This window comes from Serinus canaria, chromosome 1, assembly GCF_022539315.1.
Source record: "Serinus canaria isolate serCan28SL12 chromosome 1, serCan2020, whole genome shotgun sequence".
NCBI lineage: Eukaryota > Metazoa > Chordata > Aves > Passeriformes > Fringillidae > Serinus > Serinus canaria.
The window spans coordinates 73,561,484-73,588,121 of record NC_066313.1 but is presented as its reverse complement, the minus strand read 5'-3'; the positions used below and the strand labels follow the sequence as shown (position 1 = coordinate 73,588,121).

The window sequence follows — 26,638 nt, the reverse complement described above, 5'->3', positions numbered from 1 at the left end:
GGCTCTGCAGGTCCTAACACATCTGCTGGCTCTGGGCAGATGCCTTGGCTAACTTAAACTGTTTCAAGTGATGTCAGATAGCAATATGTAGGCATCTGAACAAACCCCTTAAACTTGAAACCTGATCAACAGAAGAATTGCAAAGAGGCTGCACTGACAGTTTGAAAACCTAGTATGAAATCTTAGACTCCACTGAATGAATTAGAATAAGCCAAAATAAAAAGGAGAAAGAGATTCCTCTAACTCGCCAGATCCCACATTTCTTAAAGACCAAGACTGATTTACATTTTTAGACTCTTGGATTATGGGCAGGCTAATTAAAAAAAAAAAAAAAAAGTGTTCAACTATTTTAATAAAACACTGCCATTACATTAGTTCCTAATAAGATTGACTTAGAACTAGAACTAATGAGTAAGTGAAAATAACAATCAAGTATAATTTTTAGAAGTATTTTATGTGTAGGTATAGGAAGACCTCACCTTTTGCAAAAGAGTAAATAAAGGACTCCTGCCTGAAATTTATTCTTAGATGTCGTGATTTTGGACACTTCCATGACATTTTCCACTTTCCTGACAGATTTTAGGGGAATATAACTGGCACATAAATGTAGCTGAAAAAAGAATGCTGTAGAATGAAGTCGTCATAAGTTATTTTAAAGATTCATTCAACCTCATGATTCTCCAAAAGCTGACAATCATAGGATTAACACTGCTGGTCTGCAGAGAGCACTTTTTGTTCTCCAGACAAGAAACCACAAGACACAAGGCAGGTACTTACTTCAGATATTTATTGTAGTCCATCAGAGAATATCAAATTCCTGTCTTTAAACCACCAATATACATTGCTTTCCTAGTGTGAGTGAAGGGTGATGGAAACGAGAAGAACTGGTGAACATGATTTAGATTTAACAAAACTTGGATAAAAATGAATTGGACAATTTTAAGTCAGAACAGTTATAGTTTTATTCTTTATATGGGAAAGCAATCTAACAAAACCAATACCATAAAAATAACTAGAATGAATAAGGCATGTCAAAGTCTTCACTGAGGTGTCAAGTAGTTATATACATACAGTACTGAATATTAAGTAACAGTGTAAAAGATAGTCCCACACTTTATTTCTGTTCTAATTAAGAACTAATAAGCATCACCAGTGTTGTTTGACAGATAGACACTGAGGATATAAACACAGATTTAAATGGTGAGTATCAAACTTGTTAGATGTGCTTTTCCTGGTACTGGAGCCAATGGCAAACTCTCACTAGCTTCACTGGGAGGAGGACCAGAGAGGCTGGGGAAGGTGTTTCTGATCCTCCATTGCATAGTCCTCACACAGCATAAACTACATTGTCCAGGTTGCTGGAACACTTCTAAACCTTGAATTTAAAGGAGTTACATTGGGAAGTCTTAATCCATACACTTAGTTACCTCACCAAAAATAACTGCTTCTGGTCACCTATCTCTTAATACTTGGATTAATGGGCTGAGAGCAAACAACCTCCTATGGCATTGAGCATGTATTTAAAGGTTTCTAAGCTGAAGATGAAAATTAATCAGTCACAGATGCTGTGATGCCAGACCAAGAATACCCTTTACTGTCAACAGAGAAAAGTCAGAGCAACATTCAGTATATGTAGTTACAGCAGGTAGAAAGAATGTGTTTCCCTGTTTCTGTCTGTTGATTGTATAGACAGTTGAAATCTCATGGCACTGGGAAGCAGAGACTTTGGCTCTCTCTACTACGTCTCACAGTAGTTATAGTACCTGTAGCATACCTATAGACACATATAGTACCTACAGGATACTTATAGATGGTCAGCAAGTGACTCTGTGTGTTGCATCAATAAGACTTCCCTGACAAGCAATCTGGTATTTTTTAGCTGAGTTATTCCTCTCTCTGCACAGAGAGTTAGTGAATTGTGAGATCTATATTTCAATGATTTGCCAATTTTGGCAAGATTCAGGTAAAGGTCAATAAATCTTGTTTAACTCAGAAAATCTATTTATTTCTTATTATGAAGACAATTGGAAAAACTGTGTTTTCTGACATTTTTAACACAATGTTTTAGTGGAGATTCATTGATAAGGAGTTTGCTGTGATTTTGAAAAGGATATAATTTAGATCTAACAATCAGAAGTGAATTCTGGTGTAATGATCAGAATTTTATGTAATGGTGTCTTAACAAAAACAAACTCTGGCTAGTAGTCAGTGACAATCAATTAGACTTTCCAATAAGCCATTGCAAATTTAAAATATGCACATGAATAAACAGTAGAATAACACTATGAGAGAAATAACTTGCCTTACACTGTCACCAATGGAAATGCATATTCATTAATATATGTATACTATGAAGCAGGGAAACTAACAAGGTAAAATCTGTCTGAAAAGCATTATGTGGATAATGTTTGCAGGCAAAAGGCAGGGCAAATAAAATGAATCTTTAAGAATTCTAGTTATTGTTTCAGTCTGTTACTGAATATTACAATCCTATTCCAGCTCTCAGATGTGTTGTAAGCACGAAAAAAGGACTTTTCAGCAGGCAGCAAAAGAAGTATTGATTCAGAAAATAAAATGTATGACTTTTTCAAATGCTTTTGTCTACTAACATAATATTGCACCAGGCAAAATTGCCTTGGCTGAGCAGCAAGGTCTTCTAATGTCTATATTTCAGGAAGATGCAATACAAAAAAAGAGTTTAATAGGAGGACATTCAGTATCTGGTAGTAATTTTAAGGTATACAAAAGAAGCAGGTGCAGCTCTACATATATATGTATAAGTATATATGCATGTAAATGACTGTTAATACAACCCTGCCAAGAAAATACCCCTGCAGTCAAGCTTTTCTTACTAATGAACAGAAACACTACGGTTTATGTTTTAACTGTTCCGTGATTTCCAAATATCATCTTTGACATGAAAAACTGTGAGAGAAACAAGCTTAAGAAACACAGAATTCATTATAAATCTTGAGGGAAGAAATGGTATTTACATTACTGATCATTGTTTTGTGAAAACCACATTAGCTGTTGTGCACTGGACTTGGTAAAGACTCAGGGGGAAATGGAAAAGCAATGGGCTGAGCAGTACTGTCTGAGATTGCCTGGAAAATGTCAAATACTTCCCTTCTTTTTATCCACAGGGAAATCTGAATGCATTTCTACTAATCAAAACTTCCTGGAGGAAAGTATGTGGAGAAGAAAGAAATGAAAAAGACCCAGTTGATGTAGGGGTAATCCATTGGGTATTGTGCCATGTCATTCTTGGGTGATGGACAGTGGCAATATGGTTATAAAGCTGTAATTCACTTAAGGGGGGCCAGATGATGTCATTAGAAGCAAGAGCCACTTTCCATGCATTATGAATTCACTTTTTAAAAAACCCCCACTGACTAGGATGGTGGTTTTGATCACCAGTATTTTACCCAACTCATTTTTAAAGAACGTAATAAATGTAGAAAAGTCATTGTTTAACAATTGTTGAAGCCTGAAAGGAAGGAAGTAGGGGTTCTGAAAAGCTTGGTGAGCTTCTACAGGGTTTTTTTTTTTTGTGCACAAATAGAAACCAAAGAATAATGGAATTTGTATCAGTAAAGCCCCAAAATACCATCTAGGTTGCTGTTTTTATCTGGAAAATTGTGGGTTTTATCTGTTCCTTACTAGTAGCAGCAGATGTTGCCAAATTAAGTTCTGCAGCCTCACTCTTTTCCAGTTATTTCAGGAAATTTCATCAACACTTATAGAGACACAAGGTATAAACATATTTAAAGCACAGCTCCACATCTGGGATTTTTCTCATTAGGTCTGTGTCAAGTATTGTGGTAAATGGAGCCTTTCCAATACTCTTTTATAGCATATGTGCTTGAAATTTACTGGTCTGTGGTTGTATTTGTAGAGACACATATATGTGTGTATATGCATACATAAGTGTGCATACAGGGAGAGAGATGCATCCTCACATGCACTATGTGCAGGTGCCATTCTCAGAAATGCAAAAGGAAAACAAGAGCAGGAAGCCTAGAATATTGCACTGAAGTGGGTGCCTCACAGCTAGGGCTTTTGGTTTCTGCCACATTTCAAGTACCAATCCCCCAAGAAGTATTCCGGGGAAGGAAAAATAATTTCCTCATTTGGAGTCTCAAGAGATGGAGGGGGATACAGATGAGGCTGTGTGCATAATTATTGTTCAGCTTTTAATGAGTTATTTCTGCCATACCACTCAGCTATTTTTTAAGAGGTGTGTTAGTGGTTTGTCAGCATTAACCTGTAGGCATTAACCTTGCTTTCTCTACTGACCTCTTAGATGTGTGTTTTCCTTTCACTGATGCAGTAAGAGCTGAGACTGACAAACAACTAAGTGCATTAATGATTCAACCCAAAGGGTGTTTTTATCACAGTTCCTCACTCTTTGAGGCACCACATTAATTTGCTTCCTGTCCTTTGGCTATGTGCATCATAATCTTTGCTAACTGTCTGAGCTGGCTTTAGCCCTGTGCACTGCTTTTACCAGCCTTGCAAAGACATCTGGGATTTCAGAAAAGACTTGTTTAAGCTCCATCCCTTGTGCATATGTGCATTGAAGGCAGTCTTCTTTCCTCTTTGAATCTAGCATATCTGACTGGTTCCAATGTCTTATAAGTAAGAATATAAACACAGCAGTGTCAGGCAGCATTCAGAACAACAAAAGCATGTTGGTTGTACATCTGGTTACACCAGGGTTGGTTTGGCCCAGAAACAAAGTCATTGTACTGTGACTTCTCCAAGTGGAATTCCTCTCCAGGCTGCTCACTCTAGCCCTGGTGAGAAGAGGCACCATTGGACCAACTGAAAAAAAGCACAGGAGAGGGTCTGGATGCAGTTTGGACCTCTTGTCTCACTAGTGGCATCTACCTCCAGGCACTTAAGAGAGATTTCTCCATGACAAACCTTGTCATCCCAGTCAGCCTGTGCTGGGAAGGGAGGTAAGCCCCTTCCCAGGTATGGAGGTGCCCATCTCTGCTGACTGACTAGAGATCTACAAAGACGATGTGCTCCCTGAAGTGCTTGATGGAAAGATCTGAGGCCCTAAGTCACAGCTGATTTTCATGAAGACAGATGGCATGAGAGGTAAGAGTCAGTTGCAAAGGACTGAGAGAAGGTAGACATTGCCTACCAGGAAGGTCTTGGTGCTCTTGGCACTGTCACCACTTCTTGCTTCCAAGCTCTCAGTCCACAAGTGGACTGAAAGTGCATTCACAGCTAGTAAAGCAGAGCTTTCATTGTCTCTCTGTTATAGTTAGCAATCATAAGGCTGTATATCATTGCAGTGGAAAGAAAAGTCTAGTGTTGCATCCGAAGTATTTACTATAAAAGGCTATATACAGAAATGAATTCAATAGCGTTAGCCCTACATAAAGTGATTTAAGGCATTTTGCACAAAAAATATCAGGTTCTGTGAAACCTATTTCACAAATGTATCAAAACAATTGTATATATTTTTCTATTTCTGTCTATTTCTGTGGTACAATACTTCTCTGAAGTTACAAAGCCATAAAGAATCTTTCCCTTAAAAGTTCAAACCCTGCCTTAATATACTGCTATATATATACACATATACACTGCCATATGCTGCTAAATATTTTATCTTTGTAAGTAGTGCTTGGAGATGGGAGAACTTGGGATTTTTCTCTAGCTTTTATTTTGATTGGAAACCCCCAAATTTGAAACTACTATTTAGTTTCAGGTACGAGCTATAAACTGATTTTGGGTTTTTGTTGTGCCAGATTAAGCTGAAATCTTAGAACCAGATCAGTTGAAAAACAGCTTTAAAGTTTAATAATATCTTTTCAACCCAACCTCCTTTCTAAAACTAATTTTATTCTAAACTTGATTTGCATTCATATATCATCCCTATAAATCCACATTTAGCTATGTTAAATACTAATCTAGAAATATAGCATAAAAACCAGAGCTAACAATTTGTATGCTTTCAAGCAATGTTCATATGTCTGGAGTCATAAAAGTTTAACAAACATATAAATGTCAGTTGATACCCAAACCAAAAAATCAGAGCTACTTAAACAACACCCTTTCTTTGAATTTGAGAAATGTAACAAAATTGCTAATGGAAATTAAATGATGTTGCTCATCAGCCAAAAAAAGTAACCCGGGGGGAGTCTGTCTATAAATGCTCATCAATTGATTTAGTTTGACTTCCCTGAACATCTGAATGTGAATTTGTAGATTTGTAGATTTGTGTTCAGATTAGGCAGAAGCTGAAAAGAAGCATCATAATATTTCAGAGATGCAAATACTCCCTTCTCCCCCCTCAAGTACACACACATATTCATAAACTATTTACAAATCATTATTGGAGCCTCAAACTCAACTAATAGCATGAAGCTGAAATCTGAAGACCTCTGACTACTCCTTGGGCAAATTTTTGAGACTGATCATCACTCTTTAGCTTTTAAAAAAACCCTATGATCAACCAACTGCTTAAAAATCTTCTGTGTGATCTAAAGACTGAAAAATTTATCTGTAGTTACATTACATGTGTACAATGTAATATACATGTAGCCAATGTGTGAAGTAAATGAAATGAAGCCCACAATGTTAAAATGAAATAAAATGAAATAAAAAATACCCAACACTAGACCTCAAAATAATCAATTACAGAAGCAATATGAACTGTTTCCAGCAGTTGTTGTTCCACTGTTCCATTCAGTTAATCTTGCTATAGAGAATCCACAAGTTCTTTGGCATTGGCCTCCTAGCTCATCAGCATACCAGACAATAGCAAAACAGAAATTTCAGGCTATACTTACAAGAAAGAAGCAGAATTTTGCCACAGTTGAATGAATAACCCAAAATATAGTCTATAAGCTCTAATTATAGATGGAAAAAAGAGTCAGCAGGATTTATGTTAGATAATCCAGAACATACATCCACACAAACATGTTTAGAATAGAGAATAAAAGCTAAAGGTGGGGTTTGTTAAAGCCCAATAGAAACCTCCCAAATAAGTGCACCAAATCTCCCTGTTGCTGCTTCATCTGTCTGAAAATAGAAGCTGTAGTTGCTACCAAAGACACAGAAATCTGGTGAAGTGAGATAGAAAATCCAGTGAGCTAAAAATGACAGAAAAGACAGTTCAGCCTGGAGAAGAAAATTGTCATAGCCAACACTGTTGACTCAAAGACAGAAAGGACATGTGGCACACAGAAAGCATTAGTTAGAACTATTTATCACCAGGAAACACTAAGGCAGAAGTTTTTTTTTTTTTTTAATGTACTGGCTGAAATGATGAAGTATTTATTTTGAAAGGTTTTCAAGGCCAGGATGATACTTTGAGGTGAGGAGTGAGGAGAGGAAGGATGAGAAGGAGCACTGTCCACCTGTAACCTGGAATCTAGGGTATTTACTGGAACCTGGGAGACCTCTAAGGGGGTTAATGGAGTTAGGGCTTTCTCCAAAGCCTCCTCTGAGTGTAATTTTTAGGCTGGAGAAGAAAACTCACTAGATGTATAGTGAAATTAAGTAATTTTTATGAGCCGCGAACAACTTTTGTGCCTTAATAAAACTTTTTAAAAATTAAAAACAGACTCTTGACACACGGAAGTCTGTTTAAGTAGTAGGCTCTTCTTCAGGCTCTGAAAGATATAGAGTTAGTCTACCAGGAAAATGAGAAGAGAGAGAAACTTTGCAGCAGACTACCAAAGCACTGCTGACTTGTGAAGCAATATTTATGCCTTTGCTATGTCCATGAGTAGATAGCTATAATCAGACTACACTGAAAATTCACTGGCAGTAGGTTGAAAAGAAGAGCTGGACAGATGTGAGGAGCTCCAGCTGTCCCTCACCTGATTTTATTGTTAATCCCCTGCAGTCAGATATGCCTGCTGGGTCTCACTGTTGAAGTCACTCTGCCCTGAATCATTCCTCAGCTGTCCTTCTCTTCACCTTGGAAAAACAAACTCCATTGTTGGCAGGGACAACTTGCTTACCCAGGAGGCTCCCTGCCTCAGACAATCTGTGTGGGGGATCAGGAGAACCCTGGAGAGCTACAAAAGAGCTGCAGGAGATGAGAGAAGGAGAGTTGTCTAAATGGCTAGCTTCCCACTTTGGAGAAATCAAATTTCTTTCTAACTTCCTCAATGCTTGGAACTGAAAGCCACATATTCTGTATTATTTTCATGGAAGAAAATCATACTGATTTATGTTTTAGTGGGAGTAAATTTGTCTTCCCTGGAAATTTGACTTTAAAACATCTTCAGAAATGCTGACAGATGGACCTCTGCTAAATCTAAGATAAATAGTCAACATTCTTTACATCTTTTTTGCTAATGATAAATGGACACACTCTTTCCCTATTCCCTCTCAGGAAAAAGACAACTCCTCTTAGTAATACAGCTGTTCTGAATTTAATAAACAAACTACACACCAGATGCTGCCAACTGCTTTAAGTATTTAGCTACACAGATTTCTTGGTGGCAGAATAAAGGAGGAAAAAGAAGAAGTTTTTTTTCATCAGTGTGAAACAAAAGCCTTTCATGTGTGTTATATTGTCAATTATCAATCCTATATAATTAAATATGAAGGTGAAATAAGAGTTGACTGAAATACAGACCCAATTTCTTGAAATTATTTGATTTAATGGTGTAGACTTTCAGCTGTGGGCAAACACAGCTTTTTTGAACTCCTGGAAAGTCCAGAGACCTCAGCTATGGGGGAACCATGTGGAAAGACTGCAACTGCTTTGAGGTAAAGGTTGAAAACTTGCAGGTGACAATGCTAACGCCACTTCTTTTATGGACAGTGTTGTTGTTTTATTAAGAGTCAGAAATAAACCACATATGAACAGCTTCCAGAAAAAAAGGGACTTATTTATTTCTCCCTGATTGTAGTCAAAATCCTTGTTAATGACAAAGCTCCCATGTGCTTTGTCATGGCACCAGGATTTCACACAGGTGCAATGCACAAGTCCGTTGACAACCTCATATGATGTACAATCAGAATCATAAACTATATACTCAGCTTAGTAGAAAAACTAACTAGATACTGTAAGTGAGCACTTCATGTTACATTGGCAAATTACCCTCGAGTGACTGATTGTTTGTATTGGTCAGCAAATTTGAATTGGATAGACTGTTGCAAAATGTTCAGACTAAATTAATTTGAGACCATCATTCTTGTCCGATGTTGGAACTTTATTTTAAAAATCAAAGCTTTTCATTCTCCATTGTGTCTCCTACACTGTTTAACAGAGGAGGAAATTGTTACTATCACAACATTTATGCTTCACACACCCTGTTACCATGGTACTCTGGTCTTTATCATTATCTTATCCAAAAAGGGTCATAATTACACATATTAATATGATCCTCGCAGTCCCTCTGAGTAGTTGTAAGAAAACATTGCCATGTTCAGTGCACCTCCTGCCCTATTTTTCTTGAAAGTAGGCATTGCTGAGTCTATTATGTTTTGACAACATAATCTCAGTACTGACACTAAGACTTAGCCTTTGACTGCTGAATTTCCCTTTAAAATTATGGCTTTTTTCAATTTCATGTAACATTCCACTGCTGTTAACGCTATCCATTCTCCTCTAGCAGGTTTGAACATTTGTGGGTTAATATAGTAACCATAGTTTTGTGGTCTTTGAAATGTGGATTTCTTCTAAATATCCATAAGGAAATCTATAGAAACCTGCATAATTTTTCTAAAATTTTCTGTATTCAGTTTTAAGGGGTTATATTTGAAAGCAAATTAAAAACAAAAAACACAACTTGCATCAGTGCTGTAATTTATTTTTTATGTTGAAATAATAAAAGATTCAGTGAATAAGTATAGTTACATTTGATAATGATTCAGAATCAGTTAGTTAACTGAAGGCAACTGCTGCCTGCTGAGACACTGCACACAGAGTCCACCTCCCAAGAACAGCTCCAGCTCATAGAATCACAGAATCACAGAACGGGTCAGGTTGGAAGGGACCACAGGGGATTGTCTGGTCCAACCTCCCCTCTCAAGCAGGGTCATCCTAGACCACACAGCACAGGATTGTGTCCAGGTGGTTCCTGAATGTCTCCTGTGAGGGAGACTCCACAGCCTCTCTGGGCAATCTGTGCCAGTGCTCAGTCACATGCACAGTAAAGACATTTTGCATGGAAGCAGCTCAGACTGGTTCACACATCTCTGGGGATCATTCTTCCTAAACGTCCCACAAAACTGGGATGACTTGTGCATCTGAGACTCAGATTTTCAGAGCTTTCCATGGACAGAGGTATATGATGCCTCTTAGGGAACTGGGATAGATCAACCCTTACCAGCACACTGAGGTAAAGTTTCCTTTCCTCTTCCTTTTTTGCAGGAAATCTCTATTCTCTTTTTTCAATTTTTTCTGATTGTCTTTTTTTGAAATGCCTAAGTTTGGCCAGAGTCCAGGTAGTCTGCACTGCATTTACAGTACTGTGTACTGAGTCATCAGTAGAAAAATCTGCAGTACAATGAACACGAAAAATTTGGGGATGATACAAAAACAGCTCAGTTAATATCAGAAAGATAAAACCTCACAGGGACCTACAGCAATGGTTAAGTAATTAATTACATCTAATTTTTATTAGCCTCCACTTTAAAAGAACATTACATGTGAAGAACCTCTAGATTGTGCAGCATAGAGGGTTTACACAATCAAAGGGCTTTTCCTTAGGACTTAGCTCCTTTTTCTTGAACATGTAATTGTCTTCTTTATAATTTCTTACTTTATCTGCTGCTAGCAGAAGAAAAATTTTTAAATTGTGGCACACAAAAAATTACCTCAGAAGAAGAGCTATTGGATGCAAAGGATGTGTGAATAGAATAATTGGAAATTATGTAGATTTTCACATTTATGGACATGAATGCTTTTTCTTTTTTCTCCTTCATTCCCAATTTAATTTTCTCTGTATATTTAATAGCTCTCTTAATCTCAGAAAAATGCAATGTATGAAGAGTGTATTCAACCTTTAGGGGCTATTAAAGAAATATATACACAGTAACTTCACGCGAAGGCATCTCCATCCGTGACAAAATATCACCATGCATAGTAGCAAAATAAGAGGAGAAATAATAATATGGAAGACAAAAATTTCTGGCAGAACTCCGGCAAGAATCACATTTTGGCAAAGATTAAGCTGGCATGTTGTTTGAGTGGCAGCTTATTAGATCCAGTTCAAGAAGAGCAGGGCAAGCTCCTCCAGTGATGAGGGCTTTCAGTGAACCCCTAGTTCTTTCTTACTTCTTGTCCAAAAGGATCCAACTTACTCCTTGTCCAAAAGTCCATGCAATTTTGCAAATACATGAGAGCACCCTGGACACACACCTTGGCTGCACCAGCTGAAAACAATCATCAGATCACCTACATGTATGCTGAGGCCAACACAAAAACCTGATGGGTCCATCAGCTCCTTCACTAGCAGGGTGGAGCAAGTACAGCAGAGGACTTGCATCACAGGGCTTGGACACATTGGCCTGTCAATAAGCTTTCAGATCCAGAATAATCCGATGGATATAGAATCAGTTACCACCGAATAAACACACAACCAGAGAAATCAAAATCAGACTTGACTTCTCCTGAAACAAAGTTGCTGAGGATGTAGAGAGGATGTGGATATGGGTAGAAAAAGATGGAAAACTGCATATGCAAGTTCAGGAAAAAAATTAACACCAAAGACCTTATGCTTGATATCTGCTGTACAAGGGCAAAATAAAAAGCCTGTGAGAATTGGCTTAAACTTCCTGGGCACAGTAAATGCTCAATCAGAAGACCTGCTCCAGGGGAACATTTGGAGAAGCGGGAAGCATTGCTATGGCCATGTAACACCCGTGTGATCTGCACACTTAGACAGAGACATATTAATCTGGGCCCAGAAGAACAGACCACCTGTCAGGGCCAGGCTGGATGGGTCCCTGAGCAACTCAATCTGGTGAATGGCATTCCTGCCCATGGCAGGGTTGGGATGGAACTAGATGATCTTTAAGGTCCCTTCCAACTCAGACTAATCCATGATTCTATGATTCTATGATGCTATCTAATCATTATGTTTCAAAGTAAACAAATGGGGAAGAAAAGGAATTGAATACAAGTGGCTCGAAACTTATGCTCTTTGTTATGAGACATACTATATAAATAGATTGTAAATATTTTTTTTGGTAAAAGTGCTTAAGTATACTTTATTCTAACGTGCTGTGTGTTTTCTATTTTAATTTCATGCCTAAATCGATAGCTAATTATAATTTGACAAGAAAAAGCGATTGCAATGGATACGATCTACCTGCTCTGCTGCTAAATTAGAATGTGGTTGGCTGGCTTTACAGTGTTACCACAATTTGTGTATACCATTTCCAGAGTCAACGTAAGAATCAGGAAATAAACTTATGGCAAATCATTTTAACACCACGCAGAATTGCCCCAAAAAACCTTTGTCTGTCGTTGATAAAAGAAGGAAGATTTTGCTGTCTAATTGTTGACACACATTTGTCCAGGATTTTGACAACTTCCATCTTGGGTTTTATGACCAGATGCAAATTAGGGAAACTCTATCCCAGACCATAACCATTTAGACAATGATTATTAAAGCAATGTATCCTTGAAGAATCTGAAGTACAATTACCATCACAATTAACATCCATGTCCTTCTCTAGGCCTATCATACAAACTCACATGCTCCCCCCTGCCCCCTCCACCAAATACACACATATGAGAGAGGTTTTCTTCACCAACCTGCAAACTTGTTAGGAAATGGACAACTGGATATGTAAAAAATTCTCTTCTTTGATTTTCATGCTCACCAGTCATTAAAGGGTTACTTTTCAGAGCAGCAAAAAAAAGAAGAGTCGGTTGACCAAACATTTTTTTTCCTTATAAAGAAGTGTCAACCCTGAGCTTGTAATTAAGAAGTTAAAATCTGTGATTTATATATATTTATATATATAAAAATAGATGATCATACTAAGACTAAAAAAGTGAAAGAAATCTCCATGTCAGTACTATATATTTGTTTGATCTGAAATTTTGTAGAAGAAATCCTTGCGACACTGAAATTAACTGATATGAAAGATGTAGTTAGGTGTGAAACACACTATTGATCCGGTTGCTGTTAGTCTGTTAGAGAATTGCTGCCTTGGTAGGGTAATGGACATAGTAGCAAAAAGTTCTAATCGATGTCAGAACAGCAACAAAAGGAAAAAGATTACATCACAAGAGATTATTTTCTGTCAGAACCCGTGAGGGTTCAAGAGAGTTGTTTAACATTACCATCAGGGCTGGTGAGCTCACAGGGGTGAGCTAAGTGGAAAACTGTGACAATTCTATAACATGGATAAATCCTAAAAGAAACTAGGTGAAATCGTGCTACTACTCATATTTTTACTGGGCATTAAGATTCAAATCCTAAGCAGCTGTAACATGACATTCTGAAGCTAGTGGAGCTACTACCATACTAAAAGATAAACTTATTTTTCAGCTTCTCTACCTTCATACCAATCTGATGTGGTTGGCAGATGGAGTGCAAGACATTCACTGCTGAGACATACTTTTTTTGTGTTGGGGAAAAAAAAATCCAGCCTTCCTCCCTATAACAATGATCATTCTGATGACCTGAATCATCCTACAGAAGTTCCTAAAGGAAACCTGGCTGTCAGTGAAGAACGGTTGCATTTTTTTTGTTCCTTTCTTGTCTTTTTTTTTTTTTTTTTGTTTTGTTGATATTCTGTTGAAATGCAGCAGCCTTGAGTCAGGCTTGATTTAGAAAGAAAACTTTCTTGGTTTCTTCCCCCGTCTTTTTTCTCACTGGGGAAAAACACATACTGTAAGATCTTTTTTCCCTTTTGCAGCATAAAAGGAAATGAAGCTCAGAAAGTCTCCTGTAATAAAGGATTGAGAAAGAATTCTCTCAAGAGTGGGTATTGTCTTCAGAGATATCTGAAAAAAGCAGGAAGCAGTTCAGTCTGGCACCTGGTACTCTTTGGGAAAACTAAAATGGGAAGCAGGTTGCAATAACTGCCATCTTGTAGAAAACTGCAAGTGTTTGCGGCATGGTCCATTGTCCAAGAGTATAAGAAAAGAAGAAAGTAGGCTGTTTCTGTAGCTAAAACACAGTTTCTCTGACTAGATCCAGGATTATCTCCACTGTCTCTGCAGTACGAGGCTGAGGAAGATGAGGAGCAATGTCTGCAGTGAGCAGCCAGGCTGCGTGGCTGAAGCCTCCACCTCCCTCCTGTCCGAGTCGACAGGCGGTGCTTCGGTGGTGACAAAGTCAAACTCGGTGGGGCAGATGTCGTCTGTGCAGCCACTCCCGCTGCCTGAGCCGCTGGTTTCGTCACCTGGCACAAAGGAGTGAGGGAAACAGCGTGAGTGCTATAGCATACAGGCTTTCAACCCATTTCTCCCTTCCACTTGGCACCCCAGTGGGGCTGAACACATTGGGAATGAGGAAGTGTTGGTGGTGCTAAATTTCATTCAGTAAAGCTTCCAAATGAAACCCACTGTGACTTAATTAGGTGATTAAGTGCTCTTCTGAAAAAGGATCAGGCTGCTGGCATTATGGAAAGCCTTCAGTGTCTGGATGTATTAAACATGAAGATAAGCAAGAGAAGCAAAAGAAACAATTATATGACTGGAATTTCATGGAACAGAAAAGGACTTTTTATGTTGTCAGCAGCGCAGAGCACAAAGACCGCAGAAAGTCATTGCAGTGGAGCCAATTTATAAATGGGTTCCAAAGTTACAGCTATGTAATGACAGCTAATGGTTTCTTACTCGTGTCCTGGAAGTTGACATCATTCCCATTGTACGCGTTCTTCAGTTTGTTAGTCATGACACGCAAGGCCATGATTTGCTGTCGAATGAAGGTGTCTGGCCTTGTGATGTCCACATCTACTTCTGGATTGTTGATCTGGTTGGTCAAGCCATCGTTCATAATCTCAGGCAAGTATCTATACAGCAGAATGAAAGATTAGTGTGAGGCACAGTAATTCCAGAAACAAAACACTGTGCAGTAAATGATGTGCTAAGGAATTCCATGTGCAGTTCTTAAACAGATCCATTAAAACTGTTTTAAAAATATAGTTTTTAATTTTACTGACTCCAAAGGATCTGTTTAGTAGCACAGCTGCATGGGGAGCAGAAAGGATTTAGGTTTCTCAACCTCCTAACTCTCCATATACTCCCCAGCAAGAGCAATGGCAGTGTGAACTATGGAAAAGGTTCACAAGCCAGCAGTAAGTCACCACATATTCATATCCTCTGCTGACATGAATGGCTGCACACTAAATTAAGCATCTAACAGTGCATTCTGCTGTTTTTATTTCTTTCTGCTTAAAAAATATGGAGTCCTTTGTTGTATATAGCATATTTGTTGTTCTGAGACAGTTTAGAAGCCTATCTTGAGGTGCTATGGCTTTCCTAGTTTTAAAGAGCACTTTATTTTCTTCTCCAATTCTTCCTTGCATCTCTTTTTTAGACCACCATCTCCAGCCTACACCACGACATCCAGGCCCATTAAAAGCATTATAATTTTACCAAACTCCAGTATTCTCTTTGATATGGTCATTATTCCTTTAAACCAGGCTATGCTTTCATGTCTCATGTACTTTGTGCATAACATCTAGGGTATGGCATTTCCTATCCATCCACAAATCTGAATCTTTTATTCAGGCTCTTACCTTAGAATTTCTTGATTACTGCAGCATTCCTTTCTCTGACCTTGAATAATGCAGTCTTAGGCTGCTTGCAGGCAGCAAGTGTGCTTTTGCACATCTTCCCCTACAAAAAGCAGCCCATGCCTCCAATCATCCTACAGTAAAAATCTCCATTACCCTTTGTTAAAGATGCACTCTTTATTCCCTGCTGTTCTTTGTCCTCAGGAAGCTCTCCTTGTAGGCTTTTGCAAAGCTACATTTTTTTCCTGCTTTGAATTTCTGTCAAAAATTATCAGTGCATTTTACAGCTGCCAAGCTGAAAAGAAGTTGACATTATTTCTCTATGCTGGCATGGCACCCTTAGAAAATAGTGCATCACATCTTCCCTCTTCTCTCTTGTCCATCTTTCCTACTATCTTTGTTTCACATTTAGACTGCAAGAGATTTGGGGCAGATCTCTCCTTTGTTTATGTCCTTTATAAGGATATGATCTATTTTGTAATTAGTTTGCATACCAGGCTGTCCTACTGATGTTTGTGGGAGTCCTGGTGTGCTTGTGTGCTCAGGCAATAAGTAATGATAGCACAGTCTAGCCTGCTAAAGACAAACTTTCACGATGCCTGGTACCAAATACAGTTTGAGAGTATTTCACATCACTCTCACTTGTGCGTGCCCAGTTCTCTACCAGCGCTGAAGTTTTGATGTTGATGACAGCATTGTTCATATTGGTCTGGAAAAATAAATATCTCTGGAAAACAAATGTGAAAGTAAGGGAGATGAAAGGACTTTCTCTGTTGAAGTCGTGGTGGAGGGAAAATAAGCCCTGCATTGTTTCTGGAGGCTCACAAGACAACAGATGCTTTGCTGCACCAAGGAAGTCTCAGCCAGTAACGGGTCCTCACTTTGCCAGATGAGACTCATTTGCCACCAGTGGCCTTTGAAGGCTTACATGAAAGTTATCCTGGGGGTGTGTGAACATCGAAGAACCAAACATGATTGCCAAAATACCCAGCCTCAAGCTGCATGTCCTGTTGTTTCACTAGTACCATGATGAGAAATAATATTGCTGTGGGGATCCCATCCAGACTCCTGCAGTCAGATTTGCTGTGGTGAAAACACAGAGCTACCTCCCCCAGTATGGAAGACTGCAGGCCACGGTGCTATGAATCACTAAAGACAGAATAGGAAATAATTCTGCAGAGCTGCCTGGAGGCAGTAGGATGGAGACCTTGGCAGGCAGGGATGCTTTGGACTGCAAAGGAACAGCATCTCCATCTGTCACACGTCTCTACCAATGAAAGGGCTGCTATAGATAAATTACTCAGCCTAGTAGTAAATCAGCAATTTCAAGGTGCAGTTGATTAAAAAAGCAGGAATGTAAGAATTGAACTACTGCCTCAGACAGGATGACAGTCTTGCTCTGTATCTTGTCCATGACAATGGCCATAGCTGTTGGCAGCTACAAGTGATCTGAAATTACTAAATATTCATGTGGATTGCTTTCCTTGTTTATGAAGGCTTAGCAGCCCTTTATTGCAAGCTGTCCATGAGAAGCTAAGGATAGCTCTGAAGGGCAGCTCACAGGCTTTTCTTGACTGATTTCTTCCTGATTTTGTTTTGTCTTACCATCAATAATAAAGGAAGAATGTATTGACTTAAAGCAATTAGATAGTGCTCTGGTGCGTGCATTTCATGGAGGTTTGTATTTTGCACTGTGACTAGTGTGCATGTGGTGTCCTTTCAGGATTGTCTAACTTTACATGGGGTAGCCCATTCAGTGATTTTGGCACATACCCTGCCACACACCCTGCTTTATCTGCCCAGGATCTTGTGACCCCTAAAGCATTCCTGGCAATTGTAGCTCACTTAGGTGTGTAAGGGACACACACTTGGTGTAGGCCACAAGAAATCCATGGCCTTAACACTGCCTAACCGTTAACTGGATGCTTAAATTCCCTTGGCATTTAGGACATAGTAGCAAAAGAATTAGAAAGGCTGAAAATTAATCTTAAGGTTTACACACATACCAGATCTTGTGTGTTCAAATGCAAGTGTCTGGGCATAAGCAGAGTCCCACTTCTCACCAGATCTAGCCACCACCAGATCCAGTCACAGCTAGTCAGGAGTTTATTCATCAGTGGAGCAGGGACAGCTGTTGGAGTCCCATGAGCCTTTGGCCAAATGACTAGTTCATTATGTTTCATCTGCTGGGATTTCCTTGCATAAACATAGACAGCTGGTGCCATTTCAATGCTCTTAGTTATTCCTCCTCTTCTTGTCACTAGCTCTGAAAGGTGAGCTCTGAAAGGTGAGCCTTTCTGGCTCATATCTGCAGGCTTTAGGGGGAGGTCCTGGACAAATGGGGCATCTAAAGTTATAGTGTGTCTTTCTTAAGGCAGCTGAATTGAGTCTTGAATGCCACTTTAGCCACTAGGATGTAGGCTGCTTGGTGTGATGCTGCCACTCCAGTAGGGTTTGAATATCCACTTGGTTCAGGGCCTAATTTCCCAGTTCCATGGAGGTGTTGTGACTACTTAGACCATCTTACATAGCAGTAGGTAAGTGTATTCAGGCAGTAGAAAACTGCCTCTTTGAGTGCACTGACAGTATACTGGGGGTCTTTTCAGGCATATTAACAGTGGTGCTTTTAAAAACGCTCAAGCAGTTTTAGCCCAGGCTCTGGTCCAGAGGAGAGGCAGTGTCCTGTGTCACACTCATCCCAGATGGCCCAGAGAATCTCCAATGATACTACAACTGCATGGCAACACACCCTTTATTGTCCCACCCCATACTGAAGTACCTGAATTTACATGTTTGAATGTGCAGCTGGATTCTGCCTCATTACTGAACTAGTTCACCTGCTTCTTTGCAGGGAGAGAGGAAAGACAGAAAAGTCTATATTGAATGAAATATCTTTGACTAGCTTTCCTTTCTTTAAAGGACTGATGCAGATATGAGAACAGGCAGCCCAAGGTGTTTTGTGAGTGGCAGCCTCGGAGAGGCAGCCCAACACATGTTCTGACAAAAACATTTTGATGTGTATGGGGTAGGGTTAAGTCACACCGAATAGGAAGCCATGTCTTGGGACCATGATTTGACAGAAGATTTGTTGCTGGCTGGGCAAAGTTGTCGAACACAGCTGCTTTTGCTGCAGTTCCGTAAGCTGAGACACCCTGGTGAATTTTAAGCTTTGCTGCTGCTTCTGCTCTCCTTAATGATCTCTTTGTAGGCCTGGCCATTACAAGAACTCTATGCCCATTATAAATGAAGAAAAGTGCCAGCCTGAATCAGTGTCTGTTCTTTCCATCCTCCTTGCAAAGGAAAAAAAAATAAAAAAAAAAAAAAAAAGAGAATCAAGCTTTCTTAGCCCTCTGAGTAGAGAGAAGCTGAACAATACTGTTTGTTTTCTGGTGTTTGCTCCTTGCTCAGCTATGTCAGGATTTTAGTGTAATTTACGTTGTTTTCTAAAATATTAATGCTTTCTGCTCCTCTTAGCCTTTCCACAGTTCTTGCTTGTCTCAGCAGATGCGGCAGAGATGTCTTTTGGCACATCATAGCCAAGTACCACAAAGCCTATTTAAAACCACTTCTCTTTTCCCCCTCTTTTATTTTTTTTTTTTATAACCTGTTAATGTTCCACAGTGTCTGCTTCCTTTTCAAGTCTAAAAATGATTGATGAATCTTTCAGGTCACATATTTAAAGCCTGTAGAATTGACACCCTACCGCCCTCCAACCCCCCACCAAATTAAAAAAAAAAAAAAAAAAAAGGAAAGAAAAAGAAGGAATCTGATTTTTAAGAAGACTCTGTCTTTAAGGGCAACATTCTCCATACTTTTCTGCCACAGCAGCTGCTTACAGTACAACTGGGGCATGCCACCTAGGAAGTGCTGGAGTTATTCCAGGTGCACAGAACTGAAGGCAATAGAATACAAAATACAGCACAGGCTTACTCAGGCTGGGCTGGGTTTAGTCAGTCACATCTGGTCCTGAAAGATAAGTGCAGTGGAAAATTGGCTTGTTTGGCTAACTAGTTCACCACGTCTGATTCTGTTTGCTCAGGAGGTAATCCCTATAGGATATTTTTAGTTTGGTTTTTCCCCTCCATCTTGGAGAAAAGCTTGAGCAGGCACAAGGAGAGGGAGAAAATCCTCACTGCCAGTTTTTTTTTAAGATATAAAAATAAACTATAGCATCAATTAAGAATAGGCAGTTTTCACACTTAGTGAGAAGTGGTTTATTCCCCCTTTCACTAGTGGTGCTAAACAGTCATCTGTGCCTACATCCAGCTAAAGGACACTCAACTCATTGTCACTGCAAGTTTTGCTGGGCAGCAGTGAGCAACTTTCCCAGGGCAAACACTGATCTGGTGAGTCTTTCTTCCCACAGAATTTCATCAGAAATTAAAAGCTCTCTGCCACAGAAGTAGACACTCCCACATGTGTGGCAGGAGAAGAAGAGAATGTCAGGACAGATGAGAATCTATCCTGTGTTTGCTTTGGTGACATACCTTGTAGTTTTGAGCCAGATATGGAAAATTATAGTGTTCATTTTTCCTTTTATTCCTTACCTTTCTCTATGTTTTTCTGTTTGTTTTATTTTTTTGTCTCATATATCTTCTTCCGTTTGGAGGAGTGATAGGTTCCTTGTGGAAAGGAATGTAGGTCTCATCTGTTCCATGGATTTTTTTTTAGTTTTTCAGAGCTAAGACATATTAATAAGTCTATAGCCCTGGTGAGCATGAGCACCAGGATGATAGTGCATGAGCACAATCTCTCAGATGCTTTGGCTGGAATGAGCTGGCTGAGCTGGTTGGAGCAATTCAAGTTTTTCTCCTGAACATCAGAGGGCTCCAGATTTGGTTACTGTTCTTACTTCAGTAAAAGTCATATATTCACAGATTAATACCTTGGACTTGGTTTAAGCTTAATTTTCCATCATTCTTGGGAAAATTTCTTAATTCTGAAGAATGCCATCAGCTGTTTTTAAGAATTTAATTGCATGTAGGGAGGGAGGTAAATTTTCAAAGTCTGATCTTAATGTTGTTTTTTAGATCCTAAATAGCTTTCAGAAATCTGTCTCTGCACATCTGGTGGAAGATGTTAATTCTTTAAACATAAAATTATGTTCACGTTCTTTTGTGAATAGAAATATGATGGAGAAATCCTGCTGGGCATCTCTCTAAAAGGCACTCTGTCTGAAGTAGCTATTATTATTACCTTTAATATGGATTTTTCAAAAAAAAGAGATTCATCCATCTAATAAATATTTTCGCATTTCCACAGCACTTGGTTTCTACGCGATGTGACCTGATTAAAACCATTATTTGTACAGGATCAGCAATGAGCCAAGTGCACCCTTCCAGAACACCAAATGGATGACTCTGTTACGCCATGATTACTTGTGAATTGGCGACCTTCAGTTGGTGACCTGGTGTCACTGTAAATTAATCATGGCAGCAAAGTGATATTTAGGGAGTGTAATAACCACAAATGACCTTGGTGTAATGCCTCTCTCAGGAGGAAGCCAAGCTCTCATTCTCTGTGATCTCAGGTTTGTAACTCTTTTCCCCTGTAAAAACAGCATCAAAAGGTGATGTGTAAAGTGAAACATAAGGCATAATGTCTATCTGGCAATTCAAAATTTCTAATTCTTTATTCCAAAACAGGATTCTATTAAAACCCCAGCATCAATTTCCTTTCCCAATGGTAGCCAACACCCTGCTGTCTTCTTACATACAGCATTAATGTCTAGGAAGACAGGAGGTGGCTAAGTTTCCTTTTTTTTTCATCACAGGCTTTTGTCATATTCTCTGGAATTCAAGATGCAGCTCCTAATTTAGCACAAGGGTGCTTATGACAGCTGACACAGTGAACACACACACACATATTCATATATTTATATATATGAATACTGGCCAGATTTTGCTATGCTTGGTCTTGTGAGCTAGTATTTGGTAACAGATACTAATCAGCTTGGTCAAGGAAACCTTTACTTTTTTTTTTTTTTTGCACCTTTTGGCCAGTATTTGTCCACCAGCCAAGAGGTGATTTTGCATTTAGAGCATTTAGAGCTAGTTATTTTCAATATTGTTTTTTATACCATTTCATATCCAGCCATGGCATTCTGTGGTGTTTCTCTGATTTGTTTCTATTGCCTCCACCTGAAGCATTTATTGAATTCTGTTACTAAGACTATGACTATACATTTCCTTTGTGAATGGATATTAAACAGCAGCTGGGCACAGGAGCAGTGCTGGACTTGCTGAAATGGTATCTTCAGGTGATATTTTGAAGCTGTCACTCTACATCCAGTGAAACATATGTGTTCAATTACCAAGGAGATTATTAACAGAGGACTGCTTTTCTCTCTCCAGAACATTAATCTCAGAAGGCATAATGAAGAAACCCAGGCTTCTCATGAGATAAATTCTGCAAAAGAAGGGTGAAATACTATATGCATAAAATGTACCTCCTTAACTCCCAACAAATGTGGAAGCTGTGCCAAACCCTTCAGTGCAGGAGCAGGAGAGAGCTGCCAAGTATTTGCCAGATGTGGTACACACACATGTGTTAAGCAGGGAAACCGGGAGGAATAGATAGATATTAAGGGATTCGACTGCTCTTTTGTAGAAAGAGTAGGCTATATCTCTTACTGATGCAAGCACCCTGATGTGGCTCATGGCATTTAGCTGGCATCCCTTGAAACTCTGCTGAACTGCTGGCAGTGCACAGGCCTGAGCTCATGTCTTTTAAAGCTCAGCAACAAGAAGGGATAAAATAGAGAAAGAGAAACCACACATTTTTGTTTCTCTTCACGCCGTTCCTTTATGATGAGTCCTGTAATAGCCAGACACTCCTCCTAGTACTTCTCTGAATCCCCAGGGGCTTTCTCTGGATCTGGGACTTAGCAACTAAGCAGTGGCTCATGCTTTTGGACAGATTTGTTTACATGCATCCATAAGAGAATTCAAGGGGCTAACAGTACCCCAAACAGACCCCTCCTCCTGTCTGTAAAATGAATTCCTTTGAAGGCTATGCAGTAAGGCTAGGAAAAAATGGTGTGCATTCAGTGTGAAACACCCTCCTGTAAACTGTGCTCCTTATCAAAATGACCATATGATGAGATGGTGAGGTGAATGCAATCTATTTATGCATCTGTCCATCCATACATCCATCAAAAATGACACTGAGAATGTTTCTAAGTTTTTTTCCTATGTTGTCTTATTTTCACTGTTTTTATGTTTTACATACTTGACTCATTTTTTTCTATTGTTTGTTTAATTGGTTGGTTGTTTTTTCTTTTTGGCTCATTTTTATATTCTGTCTTCATATGTATCTTCAGGCAAAAGCAAAATAAAGATTCCAGTCCCTGAGTGCCCAAATGTGTCACTTCTCTCGAGATTCAGCTGTCACCAGACACTCAAACCTCTCCACTCCCCATGTCTACCCAAAAGCACAGGATACTGCTGCACACCTGAAACCATGCCCCTGGCATGGTCCCTGAGCCAATTCCTCCCCCTCTCAGCAGGGATAATCCCATCCTCTCCTCTGTCAGCTGATGAATCCACACTGGGACTTTTGGAGACACCTGCTCATCTGCTGGCTCCTGCTCTACTGCAGCCAGAGCCAAGTAAACTGCAAAATTAACACTCACAAAATACTCATCACAAACACAGGCAGATGATCACAGTTATCTCTGAAGAAGTAACATAAGGTCAAATCTTCTACACAAGATAAGTAGGAGCGCTACATTTATCCTCTGGTGGTGATTTTTCATTTTTTGCCCACCCCCCCAGTAAATAGCCCCAAGCTTTGCCAGCCAATAGCGAGCAGAGTTGAAATTCCAATTTCTATTTCATCCCACTGTGGTATCCTGAGTGCAATTGCTTCACAAGCTGTCAGTCCCAACACAGGGATGCTAAATGAACTTTTGAAATCTCAGTATAAATTATCCTTCTGGAGCTGAACCAATGCACCTTTTCTGCCTTCACATGCTGACCCTTTGTGCACATTTACCCTGACTCACACTCTGGCTTTAAAGGCATTTTGAGGATAAGTAATCTTGGCTACAAGGGGCGGGTGGACAATGACTTACTCTCCCCATTTCTGTTTCACCCTCATAAACAGTTTTGTGAAAGACCCCCAGTTTCATGAATGCTTCAGGCCAGCGGGGATTTGGGCCGGGTGGGGTGGAGAGGGGTCCACCTCACCTCGCCTTGGTGTGGCCATTCCAGCAGTCCTCCTCGATGGACGGACCCGCTGTCACTCGCTCATCCTTGCAGATTGTGTAGGGCAATGTTGACCAGAACTTTTTAGAGAGCTTTAGCTTTTCTTTAATGTCTGTTACCTGATTAAGAGACAATGAGAGGGAAAACAGATTAAAAAAACATCAGCCACAATAATTATAATGTTAAATGATACATTGTATAAATTTGTAATGGTGATGATGGTGAAGGTTAAAAAAGATAAAGGTGCTAAAACTTAATTTCCTTATGTTTAAAAACAAGACATCCAGCATTTGAGTTCAGAACATACCAACAATCAAAGTCACCTTTTTCCACAGGCAAGGCATTAATAAAAGCATGTTGCATCTTGCGCTTCCTAGTTTCCACTTATCTAAGATTTTCTAAATATACACCTTTTTAAGAATTAGTATGCCTCACAGTCTGCTGAATGTGAATTCAGTTAAATAGTGTACATCAGATAAACACACCAGCTTGGTCATGTCTTAGAAAAATATTCTATAGACAGCTACATGTGCAGGTTCTAAAAAATGGTGCAGTGCTGAGCTGATGTAGAACTGATTTAAGATACACGGGCTGAATACATTGCAGTACATTTGGATCTCAGTTACAGTGAGAAGTCACGCAGAGGCTGTATTCATCTTTGCTATTATGTGTAGCTAAATATCTGTAGCTGAATACAGAATCCACACGCAAGAAATCTTGGGACAGTATCGAAACAGTTTCTTTATCTTATGAATTCCTTGAACAATAATTTAATTCGGCATGATTCAGGTGGTAAGCAGGAACCAACTGAATTTCCAGCATCAACTTAATAAATAAATGCTCTGACTAAAATTTTATCAGTACTTGTTTTGTGTATGGTATACTAGTATGGAGAAATCTACAAGAATAGATAGAATAAACAACAAAGGACAGACTACAAAAGATGAATGCTGTCACTGTTGGTCTTATGGAAACAGATGCATTTCACATTAAGTTGTAATAGGATTTAGGGGAGCTTGTTGAATGGCTTTTAAAGGAAATCACTAAGCTTTGTTCTTTGAAAAAACCAAGAAATAAAAGCTCTCCATTCCTCCATTCAGTTTTGAGATTGTCTTTTAGCTTGTTGAGGTACAATATTGTACTCGACTATTTATCTCTTTTATCTTTTTTTCTCAGGACATGATAGCTCTCCTCACAAATGGTCTATTCTGCTTTGCCATGCTTAAACTCTGCAGAATGTCACTTTATAAGCCAGGAGATAGAAACAGCTGAGGATGTTATTTCAGAAGCACTGTTTGAATTTTCATCCACAAGAAATAAGTAGGACAGTATTTTTCTGTATGGGTTGTTGACAGTGTGTCTTGCCATGATAGACACCTTATAAATCTCCTCCACGCCCCTTGCCAAGCCCTAGTTGCTTTGTTTTCACATGAGATACTAGTGGCATTTGCAAGCCTTTAAAGTCTCAGTAGGGGAGCCCTGTCAAGCCAAAAAATAAATTCCGGTTTACAGGCTGTAAGCAAGGCTTTGGCAGAAGTGGAGATGGTCTCAGGGTGCCCGCCCTTTCTGATGTCTTTGATAGGACCTGGGTTTTTGGGGAGATAGCAATCCCTCTTCTTCCCTTTCTGCCCATGCTGAGGGTAAAAACCCCTAGGTCTCTACTGGGACAGCTAACCAGCACAAGAAACTCAGTGAAACTGCCCATTGTTCATGGTGTGTAAATTCCTGCTAGGACACAGTGAGAATAGAGGAATTCTATAGAAAGTGTAAGGAGTAAAGATTATAGGGTGGAGGATCCATTAATATTATTTTGCTGAACATGAAAGTCAAAGGGATAGATTTTCTTATTATTGGTTGTGCCTGGATGACTATTTACATGAGTAATCTGATTGATATTGGTTGTGAGTACTTAGCTTTCAGAGCAGTAACTTCATTGCTTGCTGGAAGTTATGTAAAGCTATTCAAAACTCATATGTTTGGAGTTTCATTCAGATTTTTCCCATATTCAAATTGGAGTTGGTGCTCTAGGACATACAGACTTCTGTTTTCAACAAGTGATTCAAAACCTATTGGAAAGTTATTTTCCCCCCAATCCTTCTAAGGGCTGTAATTTGGACTAGAAGACTTTCCTTTCCACAGAAGCCAGTAAAAGGATGGAGAGAGATTCTCACAGCTCACATGCTGCACATGCTCTCCAGATACTCCTTGAAAATCAAAATGAGGACTCCCATTCCCCAGTCTCTTCTGAAGATATTAAATGGTGTCCGCATACTCTATATTAGATTATTAGATAACAATTCATTAAACTTCCTAATGGATTTTCTTTTTAATTTGTGTTAAGGAGGTACACCTGATAAAGCAAGATGATCTTACTTTACTCAGGCTCATTGGTAAATGACAACTAATTAAATCTCAGAGGTATCCTTCTGAGGTGTTATTCCCATTGTAGAGCCTGGGGGGAAGCAGACATTTACATGACTCACAAAAGGCAGCAATAATAAAAATTACTACAGCTTAGGGAAATGTTACCATTTAGAGCCTCTTGAGATGCCTTGGATTCAGGTGCATTTTAAAATTTTTTTATGTCCTTCAGATATTTCCCTTCACAGCTATCTCCCACCTCACATCTTCCTATTGCTTTATTTCACCATGGAGCTTTACACAACTTGTGTGGACTCAGTCTCTGGAGTCTTGCCCCTTCCTGCTGTCTGACCAGACCTCTGTTAATCCTCAGTTTTTAGCACTGGAGT

General features: G+C 39.3%; 1 protein-coding gene across 1 annotated transcript in view; it reads right to left on the bottom strand.

Moving 5' to 3' along the window:
- Window positions 1-9,772: 9,772 nt before the first annotated feature.
- The window catches only part of GPC6 (glypican 6), a 714,343-nt gene continuing 697,477 nt past the window's right edge, over window positions 9,773-26,638 (bottom strand). The window contains exons 8-10 of the mRNA XM_050980236.1: window positions 23,871-24,007; window positions 14,780-14,955; window positions 9,773-14,343 (exon numbers count right to left, since the gene is read on the bottom strand). Coding sequence (XP_050836193.1) covers window positions 14,141-14,343; window positions 14,780-14,955; window positions 23,871-24,007 — 516 coding nt within the window. The 3' untranslated portion in view covers window positions 9,773-14,140. The remainder of the gene's footprint in view (window positions 14,344-14,779; window positions 14,956-23,870; window positions 24,008-26,638) is intronic.